The sequence below is a fragment of the Megachile rotundata genome, chromosome 1, assembly GCF_050947335.1.
Source record: "Megachile rotundata isolate GNS110a chromosome 1, iyMegRotu1, whole genome shotgun sequence".
Taxonomy (NCBI): Eukaryota; Metazoa; Arthropoda; class Insecta; order Hymenoptera; family Megachilidae; genus Megachile; species Megachile rotundata.
The window spans coordinates 24,456,142-24,475,153 of NC_134983.1; the positions used below are offsets into that span (position 1 = coordinate 24,456,142).

The 19,012-nt window shown below is 40.4% G+C and overlaps 1 protein-coding gene across 1 annotated transcript in view; it reads left to right on the plus strand.

The window, feature by feature from the left end:
- The window catches only part of LOC100875591 (uncharacterized), a 27,054-nt gene continuing 8,042 nt past the window's right edge, over positions 1-19,012 (plus strand). Inside the window, exons 1-2 of the mRNA XM_003700373.3 lie at positions 1-252; positions 514-993. Coding sequence (XP_003700421.2) covers positions 607-993 — 387 coding nt within the window. The 5' untranslated portion in view covers positions 1-252; positions 514-606. The remainder of the gene's footprint in view (positions 253-513; positions 994-19,012) is intronic.

Here is a 19,012-nt window from a genome sequence, read left to right on the forward strand (position 1 = left end):
CGCCAAAAAGGGCGATGGCACAGGGAACGGAGAAATGAGGGACAACGAAAGAAATCGAATATATGAACGAGAGACAAAGATAAAATGTGCGTTAGGGTCGAGGGAAAAGGGCAACAGATGTCCTTCCGTATAACGCATGACTCGTTTCACCCTCGGAGAAATAGTACTGCTTGCGTCCCTCTACCTTGCGGAAGCACCGTGCGTTACAAAACGAAGCTAACCTCGTCGTTGGAGAACGCTCGTTCGAAATCGGTTAGTATCTGTCGTGTCAACGAAACCAACGATAATTCGACGATTAAAAACGGAGCAATCTTACGAAAGGCTTTTACTATTGTTCTTCTATCGTGTTCCCAAGTTTGTCAGAAAGTATATAATCCCGTTATCAGTAGCACGTTTCTGATTGGTTTATTTGAACGGTGGTAGCCTCTAATGTTCCTGCACGCTGAAACCTAGCAAAATTTGTATTCATATATAGAAAATGATCGATAACGGTTGTAACGTGTAATTTTAAAGGTTATCGAGAGGAATGATCAGAGGATGGTGCTCAATTTGCAAAATTTATATCTGAGAGATTTAGTCAGCCTACGTTGAGACGAGGGAAAAAAAATGTGCGAAATAGTAAAGGGTCAACGCAGAACATTTCGCGATCAAGATCCGCCGCGAATAAGTGACAGAAGCAACGATAATTTGAAAACTGAGCTCGAGTTCTCCAAATCGACACCAAATTTACCGACGATTGCTCAAGCAACGTCCAGTTTCGAAAAGTGTTCCAGCGAGCCCGAATTTTTAGAAAAAGATCGGAAGAATGAGAATGAGCAACGAGGGCATTCGTCTATGCAGGAAAGCACTTGGTCCGATTCGAATGGAGATTCGGGAAATACGAAGGTAGTCGAAAATGTCAATCAGCTTGATATTCCTATTCGCACGCGCAGCGAGCATTTTCTTAAAGAGCTTGCCGACAGAGTGCCTTTATCTGGCCGTCGTGGCAATGAGGTAAGTTGGAAAATTACATGACTTATGACTTAATTCCTTAACGGTTAAAATTTTGATAGGGTTGTAAAATTTAACCCTACTTTTTTACTTTTATGAATGTACGTTATACAGTATTGCGACTCATCCCCGCCACTCCTCCACCATGGTATAAATTCCAGTTTCGCTATCTCGTTTCCTTATTCGTGTTTCGGGCGCGAGTCGAAGCGGACAAGGAAAGGATAGGGAATAGCATAAAATCGCGGAACGAATTGCTATATACCTTCCTACTTGGCAAGGGGCGAATTCAAATTCGCGCCATTTAAGCCCTTTTTCTGATGCGGGTTAAAATTCGGAAGTTGTAAATAAACTATCGTCTAAAAATTCATTACGATCAATTTCTATTTCATTAAGTAATCAATGATCTATTTTGATATAATCGAATAATCAAAACGAGAAACGCTACGTACAAAAGTTAACATTAAATATGTTTTACTATCGATATTAATATTACGTAGGATAATATGCGGAACATTTAAAACGAGTAAATGAAATGATCATATTTTGAATAATTGTAGTCGTAGCGTGCCGCATTTTATGCTTTCATTTTCGATGCATCATTTAACGCGTTAAGGTATTTCGTTTTCACTTAAGATGCTTCTTATATTTAAATTTCCATTCTAGTAAAAGTTATCAGACACTGAGGGTTATATGCGAGTGCATATTATGTTCGAAATTTTTATGGTGTCTTTCACCAGCTATAACCGATTCTTGGTATAGGCAAGTTCACAAAGAAAGTGGATTCAATTGTACGAGCACAGGGCCCTCAGACGATTTAGGTTCGGACCTGGAAGATGCGGGCCCCAGGTCCGTTGCAGGTTCTTTTCCATCGAATGCCTCTTCCTTTGTGCGGATTTCGATTTAAGTTTTGTTCACACCGAGCCTTTACCGCTTAGCATTTTCCTTTAAATCCCAGTTATTTCTTTACCGTATGATTTTTTGAAATATTAATTCTACATATAACGCTTCATAATTTCATCGATCTTTTCACAACTGTATTTCCATCCTTTAAAGTGAATCGTAACGCTTGATTCAACGAATAAAACAAATTGGGGGAACAATACTTTTCTGTAAAAGTTACGTTTTATTAGCTTCTTTCATCGATGTTGGTAAAAATAAAAGTTTCAAATAAACGGTTAACGATTACCAGCGACGATTGACCAGAAATTTCTCATTTTCTTTTTCTCGCAGCAAAATAAAACTTTCACGGGATTTTAACGATCTGTTAGCCATTTAAATTTGCATTCCCTTATTTTTATTCTTGGAATTTTCGTTTCGGATAACCCAGCAATCGATAAATTGGTGAAATTAGTATCACGAATAGTATAATCGATCGTGGAAGGCTAAGAAAAATCTACGCGGAATTTTACTCTGGACGTACTTGTAACACTCGAACAGGGCCATTGACCGACTATGTTAAAATATTGACGAGAAATCTGCTATTTCGGGCCGGTGTAATTATGGACCGAGGAAACAGATCCGCGAACGATACCTCCATAAATGTATGATCGGTTTTCCGTTAATTATGCCGTGAAAAGTTAGCATTAATTAAAAAATAACTGTACAAAACGAAATCGAAAAATATATGAAAATCTCGAGCAGGATTTAAATAGCATCGAAGGAAAGTACCGTTAACGAAATTCTTGTAAAATCTGGTAAATTGCGTATATTGGTATCTCTGCGTCGGAATTGGCAAGTTCGATGGAAAACGATTGTTCGAAGCGACGATTTAGGAAGCTAACGGTCCAGGTGCAGGTTGCAGTCGGTCGAAATTCATGGTTGGCGAAGAACATGCAGTTGGTGCGCGCAGCATTCAGTGTGAAAGCAGCTTATTAAGGTCGGGTCCAGTGTGTTGGCTTGTCGGCCGTGTGGTGCAGCTTGCCTGGCAGCTTCAGTTCGATGTTTACGCTCGTGCTTCGAACATTTTTCTCCGTTCGAGACCGTTCGTAGCGTGATTCTTCCGAGTGTTTCGTCTTTTTTGCCTTTCTTCGTCGAAGATCCTTCTTAGCCGTGCAAGGATCTTCTTCGATTCACCGGTGAGTGATTTTATTCGAATAGTTTTCCCCTTTCGCGCATATGTTCGTATCGTTGAAATTCGATCTTCGTGTCACGAAATTCGCGTTACTTCGCGTTGCGTAGGGGTAACAACCACCGTCTACGTCTTCGCTGTATTTATGCTGCGTTTCTTTGAGAGATACCATCGTCTAGGCTAGTCTATTCTCGTAGTCTTTGTCGAGTAGTTCCAAACGATTCCTATCTATTATCTCAAACTGCTGCTTGAAATTTCATTAGACGCGCTAATTAATTCCATGCCCTTTTATCTTTTGATCCAAGATCTGTCCTTAAAGAGTCGTGCTAGCGGCGAATATTTAAATAATCATTTTCGTTGTTGGTGTTCTCGAATTAATGTTTCAGACTTATAAAAGGGCTAGAGAAAATTCAAATTCAAAATGGCAATTAACATTCTAGCAATCACTGTCACGTCATTGACTTTTTCTATATCTTTATTTACCCCGTTTAGTGTCAATTATGATTAAAAAATGAGTAATTTTGAAGCATACGGAGCTTGAAACTGTTAATTATACGGGGTGCTCTGTGAGTGGTGGTGCAGTCGGTAGGGTGTCGATAAGCGACGGGTGTGTTTCCGAGAAAATCTCGTTTAAAATAATAAATCTGTGAAGAAACGGACTCGTTCAGCAGTGCATAGACAATAAACAAAAGTAATTGTTCCGGTATCTATTCCCACGTTTCGTTAGAAACGAAAATGATTATAAATTTTCACACCAAAGAATATAAGAACGTATTGTTTCAAAATTTTTGTTAATAATCACCGATACATTCAGTCTGTTGGGTGTAAAAACGAATTTGAGATTGTACAGGTTATACAGATTCCATGAAATGTGTGGTCAATTTTGTTTCTACTGTTATCATTACGATGAAAGCGTTGGCGGGCCGAGGATTATTGTTTGCCTCTTTATTTTAAAAACACCATACATTTGTCTGTTAACATATGTAAGTACGCATGTGCCACGCCTGCGTGTTCTTTCAACTGTGAAATCGAAACGAACCGAAATTCTTGGTAGTTCCACGAGGAAAATCGTTTCGCGCCAAGATGAATACAAATAACGGAGCGCGAAAGTTTTCGTTTTTTACATGTTATTCGATCCTAATTGCGAACCACTGTCCCTCATTGAATACCTGGTGAATGAACTTTCTCTCCCTTGTCGTGTATCGGCCTTCTTCTTATCCGAGTATTTTAATTGAGCGGCATCGAGTGGCGGAATTCGCTTGCAAACCCGTTTTCACTTTCGTAACCAAATTGATCGCACGATCCTGAAAACGAACGATTCCTTCCTTCCTTTCTTCCGCCTCTTTTCAATACCTCACAACAATAGCGAAAATTCCTCTTCGATCTATTTCCGGATTTCGATCTGTTACATTTATAATACATATAGTCTTCGATAGTAATCTGCATTAATAAAATTGTCACTATACATTTATATCGAAGAAATTCATATCCTCAAATACTTGGCAATTCGAAGTAACAGTATACTTGCCAAATTAGCTCCCAAAGTTAACGCGGAATGAACTCGCGGATATATGAGGATTATTAAAAATTAGTAAGCAATAATTCAGTGGTGTTAAACGCAGCATGGTGCAACGAACGAGATAAATGGGCGGTCGGTACGCTTCGAAACACTACCAGTTTTGCTGCATTAATTAACCGACAAACTGGTTACACCACGTTCGAAACTAGATTCCGTAGGTGAGGTTATCGTTAAAGTTGCTAGAGCTTTGAATCGATTCCGACGCGATCGTATTTGCAAGGAAACCGTGTCTTAACGCGTTCGCATATCGTGTATTTATTTTTTCGAACGTGTCGAAGCTAGGTAATAACCGTGGTTTCTACTTCTCTTTAGAAAAATATCTATTATCCCGTAGATAGTTGCAATGGCTTCGACTCGTTTCCACGTTTGTACGCGAGTGCCGATTAGACTCTTTAAACGATCTCTACAAATTAATTCGGCGTATTCGCTGCTACACCAAACCTTGTCACGTTTTTGCTTCTATCGAGAAGATATTTTTCGAATCACCTTTTTATTTCGATTTAGGCATTAGTATTCTTTCTAAAAGATAAATCCAAAAGGGGTACTATCATTGTACACTAGATAAGATACGGACTTTATATTAAAAATTATTTTTTATTTTATTTTGTAAACGAATCATGAAATATTCGAAGGAAAGTAACCGTTGCGCGTAACTGTACTGGACTTTACTGGACATCGAACTTCGACGCAAAAGTTTACTTGACCCGTACCATCTAAATATGAAAGCGAATGAAAATTGCTCCCGCAGCGAACGCGTTAGCCGTATCGAAGTTACAGCCTTTCCTTTTGCATTTCTATCGATTAGATCAGTCCGATGAGGACATGACTCATTAATAACTTGATAGTAGAAAATAAACTGCGCGTTCACAGAAGCAAAAGCTATATGTAATATAAAGTGCGTCGTGGTCCGAAAGCGATCAAGCTCGACCAAACAAAAGTTTGTAATTACACGGTTAAGTACGCGTTACAGCTGGTGCGAGCTATAATTTTCGAGAAGAAACGAGTGACGTTTACGATAAAATATAACGTAAGAAGGTTGGCTCGTTTCCAACATTCCAACCTCACGTAGGAAGTAATTATTGTGAAATTAATCTTAGCAATGGGCTGGCGTGTACGAGCTAGACCCAAGGCAAAAGTGCACTCACCATTGTTCCCTCGGCCAACGAGATTCTTCTGCACCGACGTCTTACCCTTTGCAACCTTGCGTATTCTTTTTCAATTCTTTTTCCTTTCGACGCTTGTCTGGAAATATTCTGCTGATTCTCTCGTGTCACGTCCGCTTTCTGTTTGTTTCCGATCTTTAAAGCTAAATAAAAATGTTGCGGATACGCGGCTCCGATTCAATTTTACGAAGCTATATTTTTCTCCAACGTTTTTGTTCGGTACTTTCTTTAAAAATTCAAGTAAAACAAGCAAGTTTTATTTAAAATAGCCAAAGTGTAATATGCATATTAAAGGCGTTATCGAGTCGAAGTTACATAAAATGGAATAGAAAAGAATAATAGTCTTGAACTTCAAACGAAATAGTCGATGACTCAACTCAAGGTTGAAACATTTGAAAAACTACCATGCGGATGACTAACGGTCGTTGCATTCCACGAGTCTCATCGCTTAAAATATTGTTTCACTCGTACGAGGAAATTCGAAAAAATTACACAAACTCTTATATAAATCGTCCATAACATCTCTCCTGTCAGCGTTTTCAGGAGAAATGTAATAATTTGTTACACATCGTAGAACCGCGAATTCGTTCATTCGGTAACTCAGTCGGATAATAAATATTTCATAGAGAACGGATAACAGTTGTTTCCCATTGTACTTTTCCGCGAAAGTAATGAAAATTAGATTTTCTTTTTCTAGAATAATAGGAGGAAGAGGTTCGTTTCGTAACGTTGATTCGAGTGACTTTTATAGCATGCTAATTTACGTCATAGACAAACATCTCGATCGTAATTGTAAAGGAACACGTAAAGAATTGTTTACATATCGTAGAGTGGCGTAATTGATAGAAGTTTGCAAAACGTGTTCTGTCATGTTGCATAATCAAATTGCAGAATTTAATAATCCGCTTTTGATTCGTACGAATACGCTTGTTGCATAATGGCACGTCACTGTGACGATTTTTACCGCTGATATGACTTTTATGAAATGCAATTTTGATAATACTCGATACCGACTCGAATATCGAATTGGATAGAGAAAGAATTCTCAGTTCTGTCGGTACAATTCATCTTGCACAGTCTGTTCGATGGTGTTACGGATATCCAACTAGACTGTGATATATTAAACACATATGGATAAGCAATTTTTCTAGATTATGATAGATTACATTATGTCAGCAGAGTAGTTGACGGTTATCAGCGAACATGTTAATAGTTCATGCAACATTTTTGGCATCAGACTTATCGATGATAGGTAGAGAAGATGAGAACTGGGTTACTATTTAACATATCGGTAACGTAACACTATAGAAGTAAATTATCGCGTCGCTTAGTCTTTTAGAAATGAATTATGATATTGTCTAACATCTTAGAAGCGAATTACCTTGTCGTTAACTGTCTTAAAATGAAGTTATCTCGTTATATGGTATTTTAAAACATTAGAATGTCACATTGGTAGAAAGCATGTCGTCTCTCGTCACGCGACGAGCAGCAAAGCAAGAATTCATCTTGTGTGGACGTCGCGGTTCGAGTGATAAATCTTTCTCGTAACCTCGACCCAGCTCGCTTTTCCACGACTTTCAGATCCAACGTATCTGCCGTTTCGATCTTCAGATAACGCGCGCACGATTGAACGTATCGCTCGAACGATACGGACGCCTTTTTATTTCAAGCATATTTCAAATTATCTTGATCAACTACCGTATTTAAACTCCTTTAATTTAGATCACCGATATTTATGCACGCGTGTGCTTTTATTTTTTGCGCGTTGGAAAGAATGTAATAACCTACATTTTATAAAGACTGTCTTTTCAAGAAAATCGATTTTGAATATTAAGAGGAAAGGTTAATGGAAGCACAACGATACCTTTGATCGAGTTATCGTCATAATATTCTGCTTCGATGACGTACGAACGTAGCGATTGCATGCCTTTTCATTACATTATATAAGAAGAGGCGTATGGAAATTTCAATGGAATCGAGCCGCGAGGCTATCAGGAAACGCAGTTTGATGATACGCCTGTGTGGTATCGCGATCCTTCGGCTCTACAGGAAGTAATTCCGATAAAGCAGATTCGCGTAACAAGCTACCGTAAGCCTGCTTTAACGAGTCAATTCATCGCGAACATTTTTGTTCCGTTTGAATAGTTGCTGAAATTAGAAACTTCTGACAAACCGTCCTAATTAACTTGCACACGGAATATTTAATGGTAATTTAAGTCGGAAATGTGGATATGCCTTCACGAATTTCAAATATTCGATTATGAAACATTGAAATTTCGTACGAGTGTCGAAATGACACGAAATTCCGAAAGGACAGCGAACCGTATGAAAATCGAATACTCGATTCGAAAGAGTTTCGAATACGGTCGCCGGTAGCCGATATCGTTTAGTCACGATATCGTGATCAAAGATGCAGCAACATACGTCTTCTGGTAGTTAACGTGCACCATTCTTTTACTTTCTACCAATAAAACACATTGTAATGTTTCGTTCGGCAGGAGAAAGACTTTACGGTGCATTTAAGGCGCAAAAAGCGTTTAATACGAGGTCAGGTAGCGTGAAAAATGTCGCTAGTCGAGACTGGAAATTTCGCAAGGGTGTGTTTACACGGATTCGATGAAAACACCTTGCTTCGATCCGTGTAGCTGTTTCTCCGTTCTCTTTCAATATTACTGGAAACGCTGGTATCGAGTATCGGATAATTATTTTCACCTATTTTACAATATTGTACGAGACATACGTAGGTCGATCGTTTTAGAAAATTCGAGGATTACTCCGCATCGGAACAGAGGTATCGATTTTTTGTCACTTTTCACAGTTTATTTAGCACGTTGTACCGGAGGGGCAAGAATTTTTTCTCGTCAGAATTAAATCAATTTTTCGAGCAAGTTATAACCAGCCGTGTTTACTGATTCTCGATATCGTTGGCTAACGATACTTTCCCGATAACGAGCTAGAAAAACTGTGCACAGAGCAGCAGCCTAGTTTCCCGTAAGAAGATAATCCTGGTATCGAACAAACTCCATCGAAGTTGCAATGGAAAACGTGAATAGAACGATGCCCATTGTCGACCAACGAAGCCCACGGGCACGCTTTATTGAGCGTCTGCGTTCCCGTCGACCCGTGGGAAGTAATTATTGGCAGATTAATTCCGACAACGAGCTACCGGGGCGGCGAAACGAGACTCCTATTAAAGAAACGACCGCTTCATTGAATCATTGTTTTCGTCACGGTGCGACAACGAACCTTGCTACAAACTTACCAAGACCGCACCCATCTCGCACGTACGCTTTTTCAACCTGTTCCTTTTTACTTTCCAAACAGAGTGACACTGAACGTTCAACGGCTACTTTCTTTCGAGCTGCTTGGAATTCGAGATCGAAAGCGAGGTTTAGCTTTAGGTTTTACATTTTCTTTCGGTTTTCGAGTATGCAGCTCCCGAGTTAAATATCGCCTTTTATACTCAGGCCGTGCTCACGCAAATTGCGAGTTCGATATAAAATCATCGCCGTACTTAACATTGTTGCACCGTTATGCTCGATAACACCGCGTTCAATACCGTTTCAAGCTTTTGAGTATAAACCGTGACCACTACGTCTGACCATGTAACGCGAGACGATACGACGCATACCATGCGTGACGACCAACGCAGAAGAAAATTTCGAAATTTCTACAATTCCGAAATTGTACATTTTCTATTTTCAAAATTTAACTCGGTATTCCTTATGAACTCTTCGTTCCATACTTATGCCGGCGTAGAACATTTTTCTTCGTTCTTCGATGCGTTCCTTTTAATTTGTCAAATAGAATGGCACTAATCGCTACTCTCTTTTGATCAGCTCGAAATTCCGTTGAGAGCGATTTCGTTTTCTCGATTCTCATTTTGCATGCTTCGTTAGAGATCTGTAACGGTGATCACACGGCAATCAGCTGCAGCAAAGCACGAGATATTTAATTAACGATGATGTTATCGAGTAAAAGAGGAGAAAAGTCTAGAAACAAGGACTCCGAAAAAGTTGCAGAACGTTAGAAAATATTTGTTCTTAGATATTTCCTTTTAAGTCGTAGGCAATGACTGATAATATTAATCCACCACAAACACGTTATCGCTCCACCTTTGAACGTTAGAGGATTACGTTTTCCGTGTTTTCATTACGCTTTTCTCTTATCGAGGAAACTGTTGTTTACCTTAATGGTCTTACAAATTTTTGAAAGTTTGTATTTTCTTTGTTGGGAAGGTCTCGACATACTGCTCGATAAAATAGAAGTTCATAAAACAACTTCATTACGGATTCGTGAAATTTCAAACGTTGCTTCGTAGATGAAAGTTCATGTCGTAAGAAAAAGACTCGAATGTTAGCACTCGTGTTCGTTACATAAAAGAAAGTTAAAGCGATCATCGAAGATTCACTCGATAAATTGGAAGGTTTTGACTTCGAGTGATCATGATGTCGAAGAAAACTTCTAAAGTGCATTTAAATGCTACTTCGAACACGAAAGTTCACGTTAGATATCGTAGTAAAAAGATTTGAATGTTGGTAGTTTTATTTTGCTGTCAGATACATTCCAAAAAAATTTTGATATACGGCTCGATAAATTGAAAGTTATCGCTTTAAATACCTATAATTTTGATATAAATTCATGAAGTGTAACAATTTAAACGTTATTTTATGTACGCGAGTCGATATTAAGCGGTGTAGACAGAAATAGAAAATAACGAGCTAACGACACTCGTGTGTCAAGATTTCAAGCGTATGCTCTTTCAGCGTTGCACCAAAATTATCGTCTTTCTTGTTCCACCGTACATTCAGTTAATAATTGTGCATTTACGACGCTTCAATCTTCGCAGAATTATCTATTAAAACCTGACTTGCCGAGAATCATAAATTTAATCATTTTACAATCATGCTGTACGGGAGAGAGTTTCGAACGTCCATCATTGCTTACAAGATCAACTCGTGAATAATGAGACCGCTCGTGGTTCCCAGTAGAGGCAAGACAATTTTCGTTTCATCGGAAACACCTGAAAATGAGAAATTTTACGTCGCTTCCACGCACGAGCAAACAATCGAACAGAGAAAACGAAATTAGAAATTTCCGAATGCCGAGCAGTTCTTTTATTCCGGTCGTTGTATCTCGTACTTTACGCTTTTTCTTCTCTTCGCGAAAATAATAGCCCGTAAATTGCGGTCCGTTGACGCAACCAGACCATTATCATCTTGCTCGTCGATCCACGCTACTTTATCAAACTTCATTGTTCTTCGATAGTTTTCGAACACCGTAAAAGCTGCAGCGTGAGATCCGGAACTATCCTAATAGACCTTGGCAGGGAATTTCGGCGAAACTTTTCGTGTTTGTAGAACAGCCAAATACACATAAGATGCAGCTGAACCGCGATAAAGCAAACTTGTAAAGTTTTTTCTCTAAAATGTGCGATGTTACGCACTTTGGACCGAAAACGTTATGGCGAGGAATGACGCGTCGTTGTTCTGGTTTATTATTTATCGTATTGTCTTTGTTATACAAATGGCATGACAAAACACGCGATCCAGTCATGGTCCGTCACGCGGTTGCATAACGCGAAAATGATCAGCGTTTATAATTGTAAATGTTACATCAATTTCTAACTAAATTTATATTTTCTGGTGGTTTTAATGTACGTTAAAGGGTGTGTTCGCTTAAAACGACGCGAGACGCGACGCTGCAGGTTGATGCGGATGTATCGATCGATCTCGACGATTCGGAAATTGCAGCTAATTGAGAAGTTGCAAGCCACGCTGGGCTCCTTTCGCCGAGATTCTGCTGCAACCGCTTTTGAATTCGTCTCGCGCGAACATAATAAGCAAATTGAGACATCGAATTCGTAGCAAGATGGAAAGTAGATAATCGGTGAAAAAAGTTGGCGCGAGCGATGCACTTCCGGTATCGCTAAATAATGCGTTTGTCAGAGCATTTCTCCCAAGGTAGTTCCAACCGATTGAGCAGGATATTCCCAAGCAAGGTGCGGGTTGGTTGGTTCGTTCAACCGTTTAGAAAGCGAGCGTAGTCTGTGCAACAGCTTTGTTTTCTCGCCTCCCTGAGAATCAGAAAAAGCGAAACCAAATCTCTGAACTAGGTGACGGACACGCACCTTCGCCTGCTAGATTCGATTTCAAATTGAATTCTATTCTGGATGTCCGTCGATATAATGCCAAGGATATCCGTTACATCTTTACAAAAGAAACGAATCGAACAAGAATACAGAAAAAGGTAATTGTAATTACATTATTCGGTATCTATCTCAAAACTAAGTATATAATTTTAATTTAAAACGTTCCTCCGCATCACCGTTAGTTTCAGAGATGTTTTACGCTGCAGTTATACTCGGAGCGATTATTCATTCGTCGCTAAGCACACCTGACACTTTTATGGGACAAACTTGAACTATTTTTTCTCGGTTCCTCGTAATTACATTTGTACCGAGTGTCGTTCGTCAACGAATGTTATCACCTAAATTTTACGTTACTCGTCTCCCCGAGTTCTCTTATCTCTTCGCGTGCTCTAACTTCAATTAACGAGTTCGTTATACCTGATCCGAGGACAAAACACCGAGTGTGCGATGAAAAATAAAAATCACTGCGAACGTCGCGCAGTGCGATAAAACGACTGAAAATGCGCACAGTACTAAAGGAAAAATAAATTTCTAAACTAGAAAATTACTAAACTACTAAAAAAATTATCTTTTTTAATCAAAGTCGTATTTTTGTTGGAAAAACAGTTTGCGCGCATTGTCCTGTTGACCCAATGTGTGTCGGTGGAAATAGTCGAAATAAAAAGATCGGGAACGGGTTGAACGAGATAGAGAGAAGCGATTCGGGTGGGTCGTACGACTCTATACGTATAGAGGTAGAGTATACCTATTTTCGCGATGTAAATACCTAAGGAGCAGCGAACGGACCAGTTCTTCGCGAAATAACCTGCTAATTACGGGCATTATTGTTTCCATAAGGCATTGTCGCAACGACTCGCTGCGCTATATATTTCGATTCTAATTACCCGCCTTCGAATTTCTCCCGCGAGTACCGCGAAAGCGTTTGAACGTTCTCCGATCCTTTTTTTCTTCTTTAACGTCGTTGCACCGTTTGGCAAAACCGTTCGAGCAGCCTTTGAATCGTCGCTCGGAAATTATAGCCTGCTCTCTCGTTTGCATTATAGCTTCTTTTTCTTTGCCCTTTACAAATTTCACTATACATCGTTTGTTTTTTTGTTTAACGCGGCCAACGAGACTTCGGTTTTATCTTCAAGTAGCACCAGAGCGAAGACAGTTTGTGCTCGTTGTTTAAATCGCCAAAGAATAGACGATTAAATTGGTTTAATTAATTATCTCGGCTGGTTGTATCGCGCGAGTTAAATGTCGCTATAATAATCGATATTTTATTCTATTTTGTCGAGAATCGTTGAGGGTATTGTAAACGATGGTTAGGAGGGATTGGAGCTCAAGGTTCTATTTCAGAATTTCAACAAGATCGAAATCGAGACAGGATGGAATCGCTAGTGTAATCGAAGCCTCGATCTCCCCGAGAAATCAACGATCCTCGTCGAAAGCACCAGCTGTTGGTGTCGATGTACTTTCACTCTCTTCGGGATTCGTGGATCGGTCTCAGATCCACGGATCATTCGTTCCGTGCATGCAAATCACAGGAAGTCTGCCGTTTAATCCGTTCTAGGACGACATTCCTCGCTGCTTCGCTTCGAGCTGAATACGAAATGACGCTTCGTCGTGATGCTTTTACACGAAACTCGAGACTTTGTCACGGAAAAAGGTTCGAGAAACGCTCGAACGAGAATCGAGTCGGAAAAAGAAATTCCAGGAAAGACAGGTACCGTCTAATTTTTGTCCTGAGTTCTGTGTTATTCTTTTCATTTCTCTTAATAAAATCTTACCACAATCAATTTGTTAGTAGTTGAAAAATAATTTGGCACGTTTACAATTTGGTACCTGCACGTGCTAAGCCTTACTACTACGAAGTTACCGCCGTAAAGTGTCATACTCAGTTTGATAGAGTGTCGCAGCAATAAGTTGGAACAACGTCCGAACGTTTATATCCAGCATACGTTTAACCAAAAAAAGAATTTCAATCGGGTTACCGAAAGCAGGCAGGTCGGTTCGTTCTGGCGTGTCTCTTTGGATACCTTGATCTACTTTCATCGAGCGGTTTCGACTTCGAACCGGTCGGTTTTCGTCAATATTTGGTATCGAGCTAACGTTTCTTTGCTTCTGTAACCGCGTTGCCCAATAATGACTAATCTATCGAGAAATTAGTCAATCGGGTGTTTGCCTGTCTATCGAGAACTCTGCTCTTCGGCTTTGTTTAATTTCATCGGTCACGTCGATCAGGAAAAAATCTCAATTTTCAGAATAAAACGATTTGGAATATAGCTTCGCTGATAGATAGCCAAGCTGAGACTGTCGGTATCGTGTATTACAAATACGTTCGAATGTCCACATTGGACCAGGTTAAATGTTCGAGGCGCGATAAGTGTGAACTTACGTCATCTATGTGGAAATGTTCCTGAAAATCTAACACACGTATTTTTTATTCGAGCTACGATATTTCGATTAAATTGATGATACGACTGAAATTATTCAGTCGAATAATTGTGAGTTATCCGCAAAATATTTCGGAAATGTATTCGGCAAATTGTAAACGCTTGTAAAATTTATTGTAAAAAGGCAGCATGCGTAGTGGAAGAGTCGAATAAGGTTTGTGAGCCGGTATAAGAGATCGGTGGAAGAATTCGGTACCCGTTACGACGCACATGGGTCACAGAAACGAGGAGCAAACGCTTCTTCTCTTTTCTCGGTTGTCTCTCTATCCTTAGTGGGCTACTGCTCGTGGCTCCGCGGCTCCGAGCTCTCGGTCTGTGGCGGTGTCAGTTGGCGTGGCACGCTCGAACGAGCGACAAGTGCCTCGAGTGGTACGCTCGGAACCAACCTCCTCGCCAGTCGCCGCTTAGTCGGAACGGTCAAAGTAAAAACGCGGCAATTTCTCGGCTTGTCTCAGCCTGTTTCCTTCGGACCTCGAGGTACATACACACCTTCTTCCAGTTCCGTTCAACTGTACACGCGAGTGACTTAGACACCGTGATCAGTTGCCGCTGCTCCGACGCGACGCCGTTTCGGAGATAACAGCTTCAGGAGGTACGTCCTCTCGAGAATATCGTCGCTTAGTTTGCCAAACTTTCGGACTCGACTGCAATTTATGAATCTGGTTCACCTTCCGATGGCCCCCAACTTCGACGTCGTCTTCAAATTGCATATTTACCATTTAAACGTTCTTCGGATTACGACAAAACTTCGAACTGGACAAACTTTGGCGCGCGTTAATGCGATTGTTTGAAAATTTATGTAATTTTCTATTACCTTGTCAAGTTGTGAAATGTCACAAATAAAATTGGTTTGCATTTACCAATGGGATGAAATGATACTTCAATGAAATAATGGCTCCAGGAAGCCATCCATCCGAATAAGGGTTAACTTGAATTAAATATTTTTTTTCTTTTCGAGACACGCATTGCAGGCTTATAACGTCCACGTTTATAAGTAGATACTTGTGCATGACATCGTAGCGATTTATCAGTCTGCGTAATGATTTCTTCGAAAATACGTGTATTTACGTATCGTTTCAAATATCGATCGTCACGACTGTTTTTCGTTTCGATCGCGACAAATGTGGGTTAGAGAATCGAGGTTTGCATCCTTTTGTAGCGACTCACTGACAAAACACGTCATTCTTTGTTTAAACGTAGTCAGGTCGGACATTTTTGGATCTTACCATGTATAAATACTTGACAGTAGAAATAACTATGCCAACTAAGGCACAGGACAACGTGGATTGTTAATTTGTTAATTTAAAGCTTTGCTTTGGAATTTCGAATCGTTAGTCCTAACAATTTCATTGATCGATAAAACCTCCACGATAGTCAGCGTACCGTTCGGTTCGATGATAAATATCATTGGAAATTAGCGAGGTATTAACAGGATAAATGGTTGAAGTATACAGGTTTCACGATAGCCTACATTTTTCGCATAGTTTTAAACTATATTTTACGTAGAAGCCCAGTAAACTATATAAAATTTAATCCGGATCGATCAGATTAAAAGTTCTGTTCTAGGAAACAAGTATAAAGTATGCGATGATATCTGTTTAAACCCACTTTCATTTTCGCGGACGTCGAATCGGAGAATCGTTCGGAACGCTTCTCGTATTTGCTCGTTAATACGCTGGTTAACAACGTTACGAAAGATGTTGAGTAATGCATAGATTTGAACGGCGTTAATAATATGCAGCTTACTTGCTCGGCCGGAATCACCGCGTAAGAGTTTGTATACAGAGCGAGATATTGGCGCAACGTTTGGTCCGCTTTAGCGTTTCTCCAAATCGCCGCTTTGAAAAGCGCGGCAAAACGATCGAGCACGTGGTCGTATTTGGACGCACCCTGGTTCGAAAGGTGCGCAAACGCGTGGAATGTTTACGCGAGAGAAAAGAAAAGAAGAAAAGGAAACAGATCGATGCGTGAGGCGTCAGACGCGTTGAAACGTCCGTGTGTCCTGAAGCAATCGAGCATATGAACGGAGCGAACCGACCGCGCATACTTATAAGCGTTTTGCAATTCGATTCACCGACGCGTGAGTTCTCGCTGCCTCGTCGATATAATACGCTACCCGACGAACTTTTGTTTAAAACAAAATGTTCGCCCCTCTGCTTGCATCGAACCCGTTAATCCCTGTCGGTGTCCTCGTTCGATGCACCAGCTAAGGAAATTCCCGTTACGACAATTCTTTCCTTGCCCCTTAAACGTATTCTCCTTTGCGAGATTTTATTTTTCTCGTACATTCTAATTCGTGTACAGACATTTTTAGTCGACATCGTCTCGCACGCGAATTCCATTGTAATTGCAAAAATGTCCGTATCGATCGGTCGGTGCATATCCGATCTACGATCGTTTGTCGAAGTAGTTTGAAAATATCGAAATAAATAATATTTCCGACGAACTTGGCAATGAATCGTTGTAATTAAGACCGAACAAAGTATTATCGAACTCGGAAGAAAAACACGTAGTTTACGAGAGGCAAGAACAAGTTTTTGCCAGTTTTACCTATATCGTTGATACAATGAACAAGTACGGTTGGAGATACGATCTTTCGGTTCCAGAGCTTCGGTGAAAGCGTACAGGGAATTAAGTTTTATCCTGTAACCTGTCGAAGCTGAACGAAATTGCTCGTTAGGGCGACACCAGCCATCGAGAACGTCACTCTCGATTAACGTCGCTCGATTTCTTTATTAACGTTTTCGAGTTTCTCCGCTTGCGCATTAAAGTGCACAAGTTTTTTGCGACTCGTACGTTTATAATTATAATGAATCGCGGAACGAATGGCTCGATAAACAGATTGTAAATAGCGACGCGAGCAACCTCGTTATAACGCGCCTAATATGTTCCCGCATTTTTTAATAAACTCGAGCAACATTCGTCGACGCTTTCGCGAATCGAAACGAATTCGTATACGATTTTTGCTAGACGCTACAGGTGCATTCGAGCAGAATGAAACGCGATTTTCTCGAAATGATCCGTCGAACAGATTCGACAGAATTTTTTTTTTTAAATAACACGACCTATCAGAGTATTTTACGCAGAGTCGGTAAATCCATCGACGTATAGTAGGAAGCGTTGAAAAATTCATCGGGGAAAAGGCTGTTGTCCCCTTCGGTATCGTTAGCACCGAGCACAATGCAAAACTCCCCCGAGGAACGGTTAATATTTTCCACTTCCTTCCGGACTTACGATCCCCCCAGCTAAAGCTCATCGTAACTCGTTTAACCGGCGCGTGTATCGTACGTTGTACGTAAACAGCAGACGGTGGGGTGGCAAGCAGAGACAAGCAACATATCGGCCGCTCCCAGTTTCAAGAATGCGCGTGTCCTTCCTCTTCACGCTCTCCGCGCGTTTTACGCACGCGTTTACGCCTGCAATTAGCTGTCATCGTGTTCGCGAACTTGTCGCTCAAGTACGTTTCGCACTTCACGTTTGTAACGCGATCGTTTTTGCGCGGCTCTTTTCATTTCGCACTTGACATTGCGATGTAAGACTAATCCGACAAAACTCGGAAGCTGTTTCGGTTTTTACACGGATTTAACGCTGCATCGTTCGAACTTTTCCTTCGGCGACACGTGTTTTTCTGCACTTTACGAAGTGAGGCAACTCGCGTCGTTTCAGTGATTTTTCTTTGTATAAAATTTGATTCGTAAAAGTCGTAAAAGATTAAACTTTTAAGCGAATAGACAAATCGCCGCTATCTTCGAAGTGATACATTTGTGAATCATCTTATACATCGGAATGATTCAGAGTACGTGTACGAGGTTGTTCGACGCGTGAGGTATTCACGGAAAACTTGACTAGATCAACTATGAACGAATCGGAGGTAAACTACAGGCTGCTCCATGAAAAGTAGTCTCCGTCCGCACGCTAGAAACGTTACGAGTAAAATCGTTTACGTCTTTCCCGTAGAATTCTATGTTCTCGGAGTCATAGATCCCCAAATTGCAGTATTCGCATATAAAAAACGAATGGCGGTTGTTCGTCCAAAGCGATGCAAGACTGCATAGTTTCATCGAGTATCGCGCGTTGGCAAAATCTGTCACGTCCTCGGCTTTTGTGCACCTGTGAATACCGTTCTTTCGTAGTTTCAAAAAAGAATCGCGACAAAAGGTGTCCTACAAAACGTGCTTACGTAACGACGACACCCCCAGCTAGTTCTCTTCTCGTCAACGTTATACCTCGCCTGTGCCCGTTGTTTTTAGCTGCTCCCTGAAAGAACAGGCCCGACAATGCACAGAAAAAGTAGGCTAAAAGCGGCTGCAGTTCGTTATTCGCCACTTGCTCTCGACTTTTGACCAAACTTTCAAATCTTTCTCTTTTCGAAGCCCTTAGAAACGCGTTGGTGTTAGCCTTCACCCTTTCGTTACTAAAAGCCGTTTGTCAGAGTATCTGCTGGCACTTGTTAGCTGTATAGATATGTAAAATACACCTGTTATTATAGACCCAACGAGTTCGTTTCCCACATTTATCATATCTTACCATTTTGCTATTCCGTTTTTCCATTATACCGATATTCTGTCCAATTATCGATTCTTATTTTAACGAGTAATTTTTTCGAAGAGAAAAATTTAGGTT